This window comes from Pinus tabuliformis, chromosome 3_1 (genome assembly GCF_031772625.1).
Source record: "Pinus tabuliformis cultivar Carrire ecotype Pingquan chromosome 3_1, CPIR1, whole genome shotgun sequence".
Taxonomy (NCBI): Eukaryota; Viridiplantae; Streptophyta; class Pinopsida; order Pinales; family Pinaceae; genus Pinus; species Pinus tabuliformis.
Genome location: NC_142301.1, coordinates 296,171,304 through 296,185,290, shown reverse-complemented (window position 1 = coordinate 296,185,290; position 13,987 = coordinate 296,171,304). Strand labels below are relative to the sequence as shown.

Here is a 13,987-nt window from a genome sequence, read left to right as displayed (position 1 = left end):
TGCAAAAAATATTCAACTTTTCTGCTATCCAAGGTTTTCTCGTGCAAAAGATTTTTATATCCAAACTAAATATTCTGGTGCAAAAGATTTTTATATCCAAACTAAATATAATTCAATGAAGATTTTTATATCCAAACTACATATAATTCACTGACATGAACTTCAGAGAGAATTTACTGCCACATGGCTATCTGCATGCGGAAGCTCTAGTGGGCTTTCTGCATGCGGCAGCTCTGGTGCTATCTGTAGGCGAGCAAGTTGATTTCTCATTATGAGTCATTGTTCTCAGGTAGGCCACGCCCTTTTTTTTGAACTGGTTTCTTTTATAAGCGAGGTACTTCGATAATATGACATATAATCTCTAGGTTCTGGACTAGGGTTTCGACCATGAGGCCAAGACTGTGTTCTGAGTTTTCTCGCAATTGCTAGAGTTGGAATGTCAAAGGTTTCATTATCTGTTTTTAGTTCAGCCTCCTCCATGGCGGTTGCCAGAAGTTCTCTTAGATTTCGGATTTGAGCTGGCAAAACTCAGGGCTCAAATGCTTAATGCGCAGCTGCGTTCTTACTGTGGTTTGGTAGCTTTTCACCAAGCTGCTTACAAATTTTCTATAGGCGTGGTTTATCCGTTTATGATCTCGCTTATGGCGGTCCTAGGGATTTGGAGCTACTCTCTAAACCACCCGTCCCAATTCTTTCCCAAATGTTACTTTAAATTAAGAGGGGCGCTGACTCTGGTTCATCTGTTTTTGATAGGTTTATACTGATTTGAAGTGTACTGTGGTGATTTTTTTTAGGCCAGGTTGAGTTTTAAGTGTGCTGTTTTAAATGGCTTTCGCTTTAGCCGAGATGATACGGGTATAAATTTAACTGTGGTAATTTTTATGAGGTCTGTTCAACTGTAAAATTTGCTATCTTTGATTTAGCTGGCTCGTTTTGTTATCGTAGTTGGTCAAGCCTTTGACACTGTGCACTGTATGGCAGTTTGATACTTACTAAGCCTGATAATATGTTAGCTTTTAACCCTACGTTAAAGAGTAGGCTTTTGCTGACCTACATTGTTAGTTCCTGATAGGTACCAGGGCGAGAGTGTTGCTGTCAAAATACTTCAAAGGGGTGAGACTCCTGAAGAAAAAGCAAGATTGGAGACACGATTTGCCAGAGAAGTTGCTATGATGTCTAAAGTACAGCATAAGAACCTTGTTAAGGTACTTATTTTTGATTCACTGATAGTCCTTATTTTCTTTGATATAGTCTATTGCTTTGTTGCAAAGGGAAAAGTTCAGTTGTATATATAATATGTCTTCTAGCGATTAGAAGTTCATGTGAATCCCATAACATATTGGGGGTTCAGTTCAAATTGATCTTTACATTTCTTGATTTGAGATATGCTCACAACTCTGTTTGCTTTCCAACATTGATGTGAGCTTTTGTGTGTTCAGAAAAAATAGGGTAGCTTCATTTGTGTTGCTTATAATTTATTGCATTCCCTATCCTTTCCATTGGCTTCTAGGATTCTTGCTTGGCACGGTGGTTAGTTATGTTGCCAGGGTAGTATGTTTTGGATTTGCTTTTGCATGTCTTATAGGTGCTTTTCAATTCAGCTGTGATTCAAGAAATCAGCTATAATCGAACATGTATCTGTGACTGCAGTTCATTGGAGCATGCAAAGATCCAATCAGGGCAATAGTTACCGAACTGCTCCCAGGCATGTCACTTCGGAAGTACATGATGAGTTTACGTCCCAATCGAATTGATCTCCATGTTGCAATAAGTTTTGCACTTGACATTGCACAAGCAATGGACTGTCTACATGCTAATGGGATTATACACAGGGATCTAAAGCCTGGTAATATGAATAGGTTTACTTCTAACCAGTGATTGCTTGAAATTATGAGATTCTATTCTGTACAAAGCTTTTAAGATGCGCTTCTTTTGGGCTCTATACATGATGTCTAAAGAGATCAGTAATAGCTGTCTGGTGGCAAAGAAATTTGAGTTTTTTGGGTTCTTTTGTTTCCGAGAATTCATGGACAATTCAATCAGGTATTTTAGCAGATTAAAGAATATAAGTAATGCATGCTGGATTTTATTTCTAATCATCTATGTTGTCCGTGTTAACATGTTTACATGATGGCAGAAAGAGAGAACGTCTTGGTAACTTCTACAACTGATTGAAGGTGTTTGATTTGATAAACCATAACATTAATTTCATTTTGATTTTCCTCAAAGTAGAAATCCATTATGTTTTATTTTTGCATCTGAGTTCACATCTGGATGGACTGCCATCCTAAGAGCCAAGTTAGACATTGGAGCTTTAGCTGATTTAAGAAACTGTAAAAATAATTCAGAGAGGAGAAAAGAAATTCCATATGCAAGGGTTTGATATCTTGTCAATCTGTCTTGGTTAAGGTCTTTTTCTGTAGACTTTTGGCATTTTATAATTTGACAGGTCTGTGTTTTGGCATGTCATTATTGGGCAGTCAAATACACATTTCCTTTAAAATATCCGCATACATATTGAAATGTGATAACTTATTGTGCCACACCCCTTCCCCTCCACCCTATCAAAAGCACCGTCTGCGTTGCTCTATAAAATGTCATCTGGCTTCCTGTTATTTAGTCATGGCATCTTAAAATTGTTGAAAATTTTCAATTATATACTGTTGCAAATTGTGGAAAATTTTCAATTATATATTATTGCCTTAGGTTGGAAGTTTCGTGCTTTTCTCTGTCTGCTAACTAATTTTCACTGAAAATCTCTGTTGACTCCCATGAGCCTCCTCCATCCATTTGCAGGGAACCATAAATTCCTGAAAAGTGCACCTTGACATTTTCAGTTAATTTCTCCAGTGACTGTTGCATGGATGAAATATGCTGCTGCTGTTGCAAATGTGAAATAATTATAATGGAGTTATTTCTAGTCTAGTGTGTGCACTCTAGTTTAGTAATAATTGTATGTTTAAACTTTAAGGAGGTGTGACTGTTATTTCTGCAGATAACCTGTTGTTAACTGCAGATCATAAGTCCTTGAAGCTAATTGATTTTGACCTTGCACGAGAAGAATCTCTTACAGAGATGATGACTGCAGAGACAGGAACATATCGTTGGATGGCTCCCGAGGTTTGTAGTTCATGACATGTTCCATGTAAATATGAGTCCCTTCTGATTGCATAATATGAATTAATTTCAAAAGTGTTTGTAGTTTACTGGCATAAGCATCACTCAGATGCTACCAACTTTTATTGGGTGCAGCTGTACAGTACAGTAACATTAAGGCTTGGTGGAAAAAAGCATTACAACCTTAAGGTCGATGTATATAGTTTTTCTATTGTTCTTTGGGAACTAATAACTAACCGCATGCCCTTTGAGGGTATGTCAAACCTGCAGGCAGCATATGCAGCAGCTTTTAAGGTAAGGAAAATACAAAAACACAGATTTGCAATGGCTTTATAGAGATTTTATTTCCAAGCTTTACTTTTGTTTGGGAGACCTATAATGACCAGATCAAACAACCGAGTATTAACTGGGGGATTACCTCCATAGGAACACTCCAGTGGAAGGGTTAAGTTAAACGATGGGCTTGGGATTTTTTATTTTGTTGTCAATTTCATTTGTTTTTTACCATCTAATTTGTAATGACACAATTTGATGCATGCATTTTATTGATATTCATGTATCAGCAAGTTAGACCTGGTCTTCCTGATGATCTACATGAGGATCTTGCATTTATTCTGCAATCTTGCTGGGCTGAGGACCCAAATATCCGGCCTAATTTTGGGCAGATCATTCGGATGTTGAATACTTTCCTTTGCACTCTTCCAGAGCATCCTCCATGGCGGTTGTTACAGTTTGTTGTAAAATAGTTTGATGTGTGTCCAGTATTACAATTTGTTGTAAAATTGTTTGACGTGTTTTTGTGTTTAGCGTTGTATTTGTCTGGCAACGACGTGGCTTTTGGTGTTGCATGTGGTGCGGCACCGGTTGGACGCGATATTGCTGAAAAGAGTGTTGCTATGATGCCGGTAAAAAGGTGTTGGTGCCATCACTGAATCACTGGATGGTTATGATATTAAAGAGTAGCTTTGTTTAGAAGATTTTCTAAACATATAGAGTTTATTATTGGGAGATATTTCTCACAAGCATTAGATTACCTATTTTTAGAAACTACATCTATGATATTAAAGAGCAGCTTTGTTTAAAATATTTTCTAAACATATAGAATTTATTATTGGGAGGCATTTACTTTTCAAGCCAGAATTTTTAAGAGATATTTTCCTTACCATTTATCATTATTTAAATGTTTTTGTGGACACCGATATTTTTGGGAAGTTCACAACATTAACAATCATCGAGATTAGATAGAGGAGTAGATTGGAATTTTTTAATAGCATTGTAAAGTAAATTAAATGGCCTCTCACCTCTCAGGCAGCTGGCTACCACCGTCTGCCACCTCTCAAGTAGCTGGCTACCACCGCCTCTCAATTTCTTGCCACCAAACACAATATGAAATTAGTCTTTACCATCTGCGGAGGAAGGTTTCCGGTGAGACTGTTGTTGGATAGGCTTCAGAGCCGAAGTCTGCAATTACAGGAGTGGCAGCAATGGAGGAGTGGTAGAAATGGAGACTCCTTTCATATGCGCTTCCCATCTTGCAGGTTATAATCCCAGATGATGTTATTTAGTGAGATGTCCTACATAAGAAACAATGGAGTGCATTACCTTTCTGGCCAGGTATTGTTTTATTTTCGTTTGATTCTTTTCAAATCATAAGTCTGTTAAAAATTTTAACATGCAATTAGAATTTGTCAGGTTTATATTGACAGGGTTTTTGTTGTTGACTCGCATTGCAGAGAGGAGTAAACCCCCTTTAAATATTTGGCGGTGGCGCTTGTTCATGCTCCAAATTCTTATTGAGATTTCCCTGAGTAATATTAAGAGATTTTCATGGTTGATTCCCAATGCACGGAGTAGTTGAAAAGGTAGCTGAGAAAACCCTTTTTATAAAATATTTGTATGTTCCAATTCTTCTGCTCAGTAAGATTCACTTAGGAGTGTCGGGTTTTTATTGTGTATTGAGGACTCTTGTGAAAATGAAAATAAAACCAGTTTTAACCAGTTTATTGTGGTATGCTGTTAATGTGTGATTTTTAACCCGTTTTACCAGATTGATTTTCGTATGTGTTTACTTATTTTATCTGTGGTTGTTGGAGGCATTTATCGCATTGTTGGTTTAGTGCGTTGTTCGTCGAGTAAGTCGCAACCTGTAAATCATGAATTTGGAACACAAATAGACTTAAATTGAAGTACCGTTAATTTAAATTAAAATGTATATTATTTTTAATTTAGATTGAAATTACAGTGCCATTGATTCATTTAGTTGTGTTTTAATTTTTAATTTATTAAAATAGATTTAGGTGTATAAAAATAGAATATTATAATTTTTTTAAGTGTATAAAATGATTCATTTAGTTGTGTTTTAATTTTTAATTTATTGAAATAGATTTAAGTGTATAAAAATAGAATATTATAATTTTTTTAAGTGTATAAAATTACAGAAGCTGTAATTTTACAGAAAAAGGGGCATTCAATAACGAGGTTTGAATTGTATCAACAACTAATAATGAAGATCCAAATTGAATTTCTTAGTATGGTATGATTGTGTACTTGGAGGATGCCTTTCCCCAACTAAGTTCAAAAACATTTCTGCAACTATACACGTGCAATGTTTTTCTGTGCATTTAGTATATAATATAAGAAAATGTCTCATATGTAAATAGGTGTAAATAGGGGGTGGATATTCAAGATTTAAGTTTGAGAAATATTTTACAATAATTATTTTTGAATTGTTTGTTGGTTTCTATCTCAAATTAATATAAATTAATACTGAATTATAAATATTTGTATAAATTCACTGTCAATCTTCTTTCTTGGTCAGGGTCAATAAGAAACGTTTCTGCAATGTAATAATCGAGCGTCATACTGTTTTTAATATTATACTTGCATGGCTTTCCCGCTTTTCTTTCTCTGAGTTTTAAATAGTTATTTACGGCTTCCCGTCATCATCGCTGCCTTTTATTTCATAATATGGTAATTGTTTCTAAAGGGTCTAAATAAGTTTCCTAAAATACAAACACAGAGAAGGATTGGTATACTTTATGGACTGGTTATAATTCGCTTTAAACCAACGATTTATATAGTATATAAACCTGTGTAGTATAACAATCCATATGACCTATACATTACACTTTAAATAATTTTAAATACATACATTTATATAGATCGTTGTATGAAGTACAATTTTATATGGATCCTTGCATGAAGTACAATTTTCATTCATTTTCCTTGTTTATATTATAAGGCTGAAATGGTTTCCGTTATAAATCAGGGCAACTAGACTGCTGTTATCTGGATCTAGTTTTGGTGTTGGTCACGGTTAATAAGAAATGTTTCTGCAATGGAATAATTGGGTGTCGTGCTGTTCTGTTTTTAATATTATACTTATCTGTTCAGTTTTTCTTTCTTGGAGTCTTAAAATACCTATTTATTTATTTATTTCCATTTGTAATACAGAAGGTCTAGTAGGTCTAGTATAGTTTATGGATTGGTTGTAATCGCTAAAGTTAACGATATAAACATGTGTTACTTTCTAAGAACAAATTTAAATACACTTTTATGTAGATCGTTGTATGAAGTTCAATCTTCATTAATTTCACTTGTTTATATTATAAAATTTAAATGCTTTGTGCTATATTGTTTTTTGGGGGTGCTAGTTATATGGGTTCATATATAATTCTGAGATGTTTTATGTATGATTATTGATTCTATCGGGAGTCCCGTTGTAATCAATAAGAATCTGTTAAATTTCGGTTGATTTCCAATTAATTAATTTATTTGTTAAAAGATTTATATCACTAGTTAAACTTATATTATCATGATAAAAAAAATTATATCGACAAATCATTCATATAATTATATTATAAAAATATTTAATATGAACATTAATGTGGGTTTAAGTAATTTTAATTATATTATAATTTTTTTGTTGTTGAGTATTCAAGAGGATTCTAATAGTTCAATATATCACTTAGATTGAGGGGGAATTGAAGTGAAATCCTAAATAGAGAAATTTGAATCGCAATGACCGATTGAAGTAGGCTAAAAGACATAATTATTTTATTTTAATTTGCACTAATTTGAAACACAATTATTTTATTTTAATTTACATTAATTTTCTTTTTCAGATTTCGCAGGACTATATCTTAATAATATCCAACATATCATCACATCCAAGGGGAATTGAACCAATAACTTCACATCAAAGAGTACCTTAACAGAACACGCAATAATCATCTATCAAAAACCACGTGAACAATTTACATTAATTTTATTAAATTTATATTCATTTTAAATTCTTTTAATCATACACAATAAAAATTTACATAAATTATATATATATATATATATATATATATATATATATATATTATTGTTAAATACATTTCTTCATAATTGTTTTTTTCATACTTATAAAATAAATTTAATAATATAAATTTTAGAAAGCAGTTTATTCGTCCAAAGTGCAAGGCGGCCATATGCCCCTATCTGGTAACAGAAGAAATGAAATGGGGAATTGGCATCGGCGAGTAATGGAGTGGACAATTCGTTCCAATTAGTGCTTGCCAACGGCAACAATTGTCACACACTTGCAACAGCGTTGGCATCGGCCAGTAATGGAGTGGACAATTCGTTCCAGTTAGTGCTTGCCAATGGCAACAATTGTCACACACTTGCAACAACTATAACCCACGAGAATTTCTTTTCAGATAACTTGCTAATTTTTCGGTTATATAGGCAGGGACTGCCGGCTGCATGCAGCACTTGTTTTCTTTAAGTAATACTTCAAAAGTCATCCCTATATTCATTTCCTCTAATATTTTTATAAAATGAATACAAAACCTCATATTTAAACTCCAGCCTCCATAATTAAATATAACTTCAAAACAATAAAATAATTTATACCCATAAGAATTCAATTCTTACATAACCAATCAATTTTATTTACTCTCCTTAGTCTAACTGTCCCATAATTTATTTAAGACTAATTCTTAAATTAATTACAAAATGGGCTCCAGAAAAAAAAATAAAAATAAAAATAAAATAAAATAAAATAAATAAAATAAAATTATAAACTATTTCTTTAAATAATTTGCAAACAAAACTGCAAATTTGAAATATTATTTATAACGCGTGTATTTAATTGCAATTCCAAACCAAGGAAATGTGGAAATCTAATTGACTGAATTGCGTCAAAAGATATGACCAATATTTATCAAGGCTTTATCGGTCAGGGGCAAGAAAATTTCTGTTGATCGACATTTCCACGGTGGGATGCACTCCATCTTCGAAGCTTTTTAGCTATATAAATGGAGCCAATGGCCAATGTGTGGATATAGCAAACAATTGGCCAAGGAATATAACGCTGGTCTCAATATAAGGTTGGTTATATATATAACCAACTCCATTATTAAAGAAACAAACCCACGTGCTTGTGACAAAACCAAGTCACATAAACCAAAAGTTTTGTGAACAGTTATAACGAAGCATTTTGGTGACAAGACTTGTTATAAAGGGAACAAGACTTGTTTTCATCACAAAAATGTATGTCAAATTATCACAATAATCCCTGCCAACCTGTATGAACTGAAACAAACTGAGCACTAGATGACTGAGCAGCACTTCGCCATTCTGTGGGAATGTTGGCCTCCTTGCGAGGCATGAAAAGTCTCTTACAAAGAATGTTGCTATCCTGGTTTGACAAATGGAGCGCTAAATCCCGCATTACATCATGCTGAGAAAAAGAAAGCTCAGAAGCGCAGTCATAATCAATGGCCGCATTCCTCCACATCCAAATCTTGACACATTAATCGATGAAATAACAATGAACTAACCAATGCAATGATGGTGAACTCATAGGGTTCTCTTGATCTCTAGTTTGATAGGAGCCTATCAATTTATGTTATCCTTCTGGTTTCTAAATCTTTAACAAATCATGTAAATAAACTCGTATCTTAAATTTCTTTCTTTTATGAATTTTAACACCTGGTAATAAAAATGAACTTTTCTGCAAAGTGCGTGCTCTAACGATGCCACAAGCATAGGAATTTAATTTGAGAAACAAATAAAGCCGTGGAAGCAATGATTAAAGGATGCAGATGAAAACAAGTTTAATACCCTTCGCCATAGCCTGTGAGATGCATGAGATTTCGGCTCGCAAGTTCTGACAAGACATCCAAAGCTTTCAACCATGTCATCTCCCGGACATATATCCAAATGTCCAATAATGAACAAACGCCGAACCTTCTACCTTTGGGAAATGCCCCCCAAGTCTAAAAAGCACCGTCTCTCTTTCTTACTGAGGATATCTATACTTGTTTTTAAACGACCAAAAAGTTCAGCTTCGTGATCTTTCGAAATAGTTTCAGATTTGGAAAGCTTTTCCTTTACAATTTTCCATTCTGGCGAGGGTTTACTGTGCAAAGAACTTCCAATCACCCTAAGGGTTTACTGAATTGAAAATGTTAATTAAATTACAGGGCCCGAGTTGGGTTCTAAGACTTAACTTAATGCCCGAATTGGCGTTTCAAACGTTTCTGCAATCATTAAAATCCATGGCAAACCCAAATTGCAAAACAATAACGGTACATCAAATGACTAATTTATTTATTTGCGCTTTGTTCGATATGGTATACAAAAGCTACAACAATAACATCGCTCAGACGTTTTCTTGGCCAACACACAGCAAGGCAGAGGTAAAAGGGCTCTGATACCAAATGTAAGAAATTATTACAGCGATTCTGCATGCGGAAAAATTCAATGACTCGTTGAAACTTAATGCCCCGGGATATGAATTACCTCCAGCCATTGGTGAAACTCTCGATGCAACTTCTTTCTGAAAACCACGCTCCAGCTATCCAAGCAAAAAGAAAAGAATGCAAAAATTCTGAAGGCACTTCCAAGCTCTGCTATTTCAGCTAGATGGTGTAAAAAACTGAAGGGGATTGAGATACAAGCTTGGGGACCAAACAGAGGAATTTATAGCTAAGCTTCCATCAAGCTTCTGATAGCTATGTGTCAGATGTCCCACAGATCAAGGCAGAGAACTTCAGATGGAGTAATGGACCACTTCAGTAGCTCTCAACAATAAATTTATTAACTGCAGTTGATTTCCTTAACTTAAGGAAACTACTGCAATTGGTTTCCATAAGTTAAGGAAAGACTGTAGTTTAAATTCCATAATTGTAGGCAGCAATTGTGCAAAAATTAATGGAGCTTAACATAAATTGTATATTTCTGAAACAGCATAACTTGTTAATGGGCATTGAAACAACATAACTTGTTAATGGGCATTAAATGAGTCTAAATTGTATATATTTATAATTTGTTAATGGGCATTAAATGAGTCTAAATTGTATATATTTATAACTTGTTAATGGACATTAAATGAGTCTAAATTGTATATATTTATTGTTAAGTTTTGAAAAATCTAAATGAGCGGAAATTGTATATGCACACAATTACATTTTAATAATTAGTTATCTAAAACTAAATTAACTTGCAAATAATTTTAAATAAACTGCAACTATATATACCTACTATTAAATAACCAAAAACCAGTTATCCAAAACACCACTTATTTATTGCCATAAAACTGCAAGTAACGGGTGCCGCACAAGCTACGGATATCCAGGGCCCGGCCTGCCGGTCCCATTGGCGTTTTCTGGAAACCCAATCATATCCATGTGAATGTTGTTCATTGTTCGCCATCCTCGCGTTTGGCGTGGAATTGACTTTTATGGAAAAGTGACCCGACCCTAATGACTAGCGTGTGATCCGTGACATGATGGCAACTCTTGAAGCTGCTAAAAGTTCTTTATCGCTACACTGTATAGTGCACTTTTTGTTGCACAGATGGTTGCTAAAAGTTGCTTTATTCGTACACTGCATATTCTTAATCTAATTATTTTTTAATTATCTCTAATTATTTTTTAAAATATAAGATTTGAGTTATGTAATTTATATAATTTATTTTGTTTGAAGGTTTTTTTTGAAGTTTTTAACTAGATTTTATTTATAGAGTTAAAAATATATTTTTAATAATTAAAAATTATTATTATTTGTAATTATATTATTTAATTTTAATTAAAATAATGTAAAATGTAGAATAGTTAAACAATATATTTATTACTTTACATAAATTTTATAAAAAATATTATATTATTATATTTACAACAGGTATGGTATTATATATTTCATTTTTCCTTGATTGTTTATTACTATGTTGTTGACCAAAATATTATGCCCCTTATCCATAGTTTAACATTAGGAGTTCAATTTTTGGGTGTAAAATCATATGATAGTACATTTGTGGACACTTTTCGAACTAACTAGTGTGGTTCATGGTCAGGACAAGTTGAAAAACCAGATCATGGCTGCATATCAAATAGGGAGAGCAGATCATTTGACTAAAAACGGTTATATTAAAAAAATGGCTATTTTAAGTCAGACTTGATAGACAACTAAGATTGACAAAAATGGCTAGATTTTATTATTCAAATTATTTAATTTATAATATTTTTATGCTAAAATATTATTTCAATACTTATCATATGTTATCTAAGTGAAAAGATAATAATAATATTAGGGAATATTTCTATTAAAATTGCTAGAATTAATATATCTAGGCACAATGAAAGGATTTAATAATAATTAATATACTATCTTTCTAATAATGTTATAGTATTAATTTAATTGTTGATATCTAGAGTAACTAATTAATATAAATTTAATAGTAAGGTAATTTAAGTACTAATAAATCTATGGATATTATTAGCATTAACTAAAATAATCTTAGTTATCATTATACTATATATACTAGATCATTCAGCTTAGTATTATTATCATTATTATTATATTATTATTAATATTGGTATTAAAAGTAATATTCGTTATGATGATGGTATTATTCTTACCACCCATGGTTAGGGTATCAATTTATTAGTATTCTTATAGGAACCTATATTACTAGTTTTAGGGAAGTTGGTAATTGTAAGGATTTATTATAGTGTTGTAATAATAGTATTTAATTAAGGGATGTGTAACTAATTAACATAAATTTATTAGAACCTAAATTTGCAATTTAAATATATTATACTATAAAATTTAACCCTTTAGGAAAGGTATGAAACATTATAATAAACCAAGGAAGATATCCAAAGAGGATCAAAGAACGATGGATAAAGAAAGAAGGTTAAAGGAAAACAAGGGGAAATCTCTAGAACAAACTATTAAAAGAGGGAGGGGAGGAAGGGGAGGAAGGGGAGGAAATGACTAGGAAATGAGGGTCGAGACCTAGCAACTACTGATCTTCCAACTGTCATCTCTATTGAGATTGCTTGGCCTTCTTTCAATCTCAATGGATGCCCAAAATTTCTGTTAATTTAGGGAAGCCATTGAGATTGAAAGGAGGCCAAGCAATCTCAATAGAGATGACGATTGGAAGATTAGTTGTTGCTGGGTCCCGGCCGTCATTTCCTAGTCGTTTCCTCCCCTTCCTCCCCTCCCTCTTTTAATAGCTTGTCCTAGAGATTTCCCCTTGTTTTCCTTTAACCTTCTTTCTTTAGCCATCGTCCTTTGATCCTCCTTGAATATCTTCCTTGGTTTATTATAATCCTTTCATACCTTTCTTAAAGGGTTAAATTTTATAGTATAATATATTTAAATAGCAAATTTAGCTTCTAATAACTTTATGTTAATTAGTTACCCGTCCCTTAATTAAATACTATTATTACAACACTATAATAAATCCTTACAATTACTAATTTCCCTAAAACTAGTAATACAGGTTCTTATTAGATTACTAATAAATTGATACCCTAACCATGGGTAGTAAGAATAATACCATTATCATAACGAATATTACTTTTAATACCAATATAAATAATAATAATATAATAATAATGATGATAATAATACTAAGTTGAATGATCTAGTGTATATAGTATAATGATAACTAAGATTATTTTAGTTGATGTTAATAATATCCATAGATTTATTAATACTTAAATTACCTTACTATTAAATTTATATTAATTAGTTACTCTAGACATCAACAATTAGATTAATACTATAACATTATTAGAATGATAGTACATTAATTATTATTAGTTATTATTATATCCTTTCATTGTCCCTAGATATATTAATTCTAGCAATTTGAATAGAAATATTTTCGAATATAATTATTATCTTTTCACTTAAATAACATATGATAAGTATTGAAATAATATTTTAGCACAATAATATTATAAATTAAATAATTTGAATACTCAAATCTAGGCGTTCTTGGTCAATCTTAGCCGTCTATCAAGTCTGACCTAATTTAGCCATTTTTCAATATAGTCATTTTATAGTCAAACCTAGCCATTGAATGATTTTCTCTCCCTATTTAATATGCAACCATGATTTGGTTGTCATTTTATAGTCAAACCTAGCCATTGAATGATTTTCTCTCCCTATTTAATATGCAGCCATGATTTGGTTCTTCAACTTGTCCCCGCGATGGACCACACTTGTTGGTTCTTGGTCAATCTTAGCCGGCTATCAAGTCTAACCTAATTTAGCCCTTTTTCAATATAGTTGTTTTTTAGTCAAACCTTGCCATTGAATGATCTGCTCTCCCTATTTAATATGTAGCCATGATCTGGTTCTTATGTAGCCATGATCTGGTTCTTCAACTTGTCCTGACGATGAACCACACTCATTGGTGAACTTTTCTCTTAATCTTGTCATGGATCACAAAAGCCTCAATTCTTCAGTTCAATTTTTGTTATTTGTTATAATTATTTAAATTTATTTATTTGTAAGAGTATTGGTTGGAGTCTTATTATGAGCTTGTTAGTAACTTCCATTTCTATTAGTTACTAATTAT

The 13,987-nt window shown here is 32.6% G+C and overlaps 2 protein-coding genes across 2 annotated transcripts in view; one reads left to right on the top strand and one right to left on the bottom strand.

Moving 5' to 3' along the window:
• LOC149186951 (serine/threonine-protein kinase STY13-like) overlaps window positions 1-3,863 on the top strand; it is a 21,080-nt gene extending 17,217 nt beyond the window's left edge. The window contains exons 3-9 of the mRNA XM_089409512.1: window positions 471-647; window positions 795-872; window positions 1,059-1,205; window positions 1,651-1,846; window positions 2,996-3,120; window positions 3,253-3,411; window positions 3,681-3,863. Of these exons, the coding sequence (XP_089265638.1) occupies window positions 471-647; window positions 795-872; window positions 1,059-1,205; window positions 1,651-1,846; window positions 2,996-3,120; window positions 3,253-3,411; window positions 3,681-3,863 (1,065 nt within the window). The remainder of the gene's footprint in view (window positions 1-470; window positions 648-794; window positions 873-1,058; window positions 1,206-1,650; window positions 1,847-2,995; window positions 3,121-3,252; window positions 3,412-3,680) is intronic.
• A 4,808-nt stretch (window positions 3,864-8,671) lies between these two features.
• Window positions 8,672-9,541, bottom strand: LOC149186950 (putative disease resistance protein At5g47280). The gene is made up of 2 exons (XM_089409511.1): window positions 9,232-9,541; window positions 8,672-8,897 (listed from the first exon to the last, which is right to left on the bottom strand). Exons 1-2 carry the CDS (start codon window positions 9,309-9,311, stop codon window positions 8,672-8,674), a joined length of 306 nt encoding a protein of 101 aa, XP_089265637.1. The 5' UTR covers window positions 9,312-9,541.
• Between the last annotated feature and the right edge of the window lie 4,446 nt (window positions 9,542-13,987).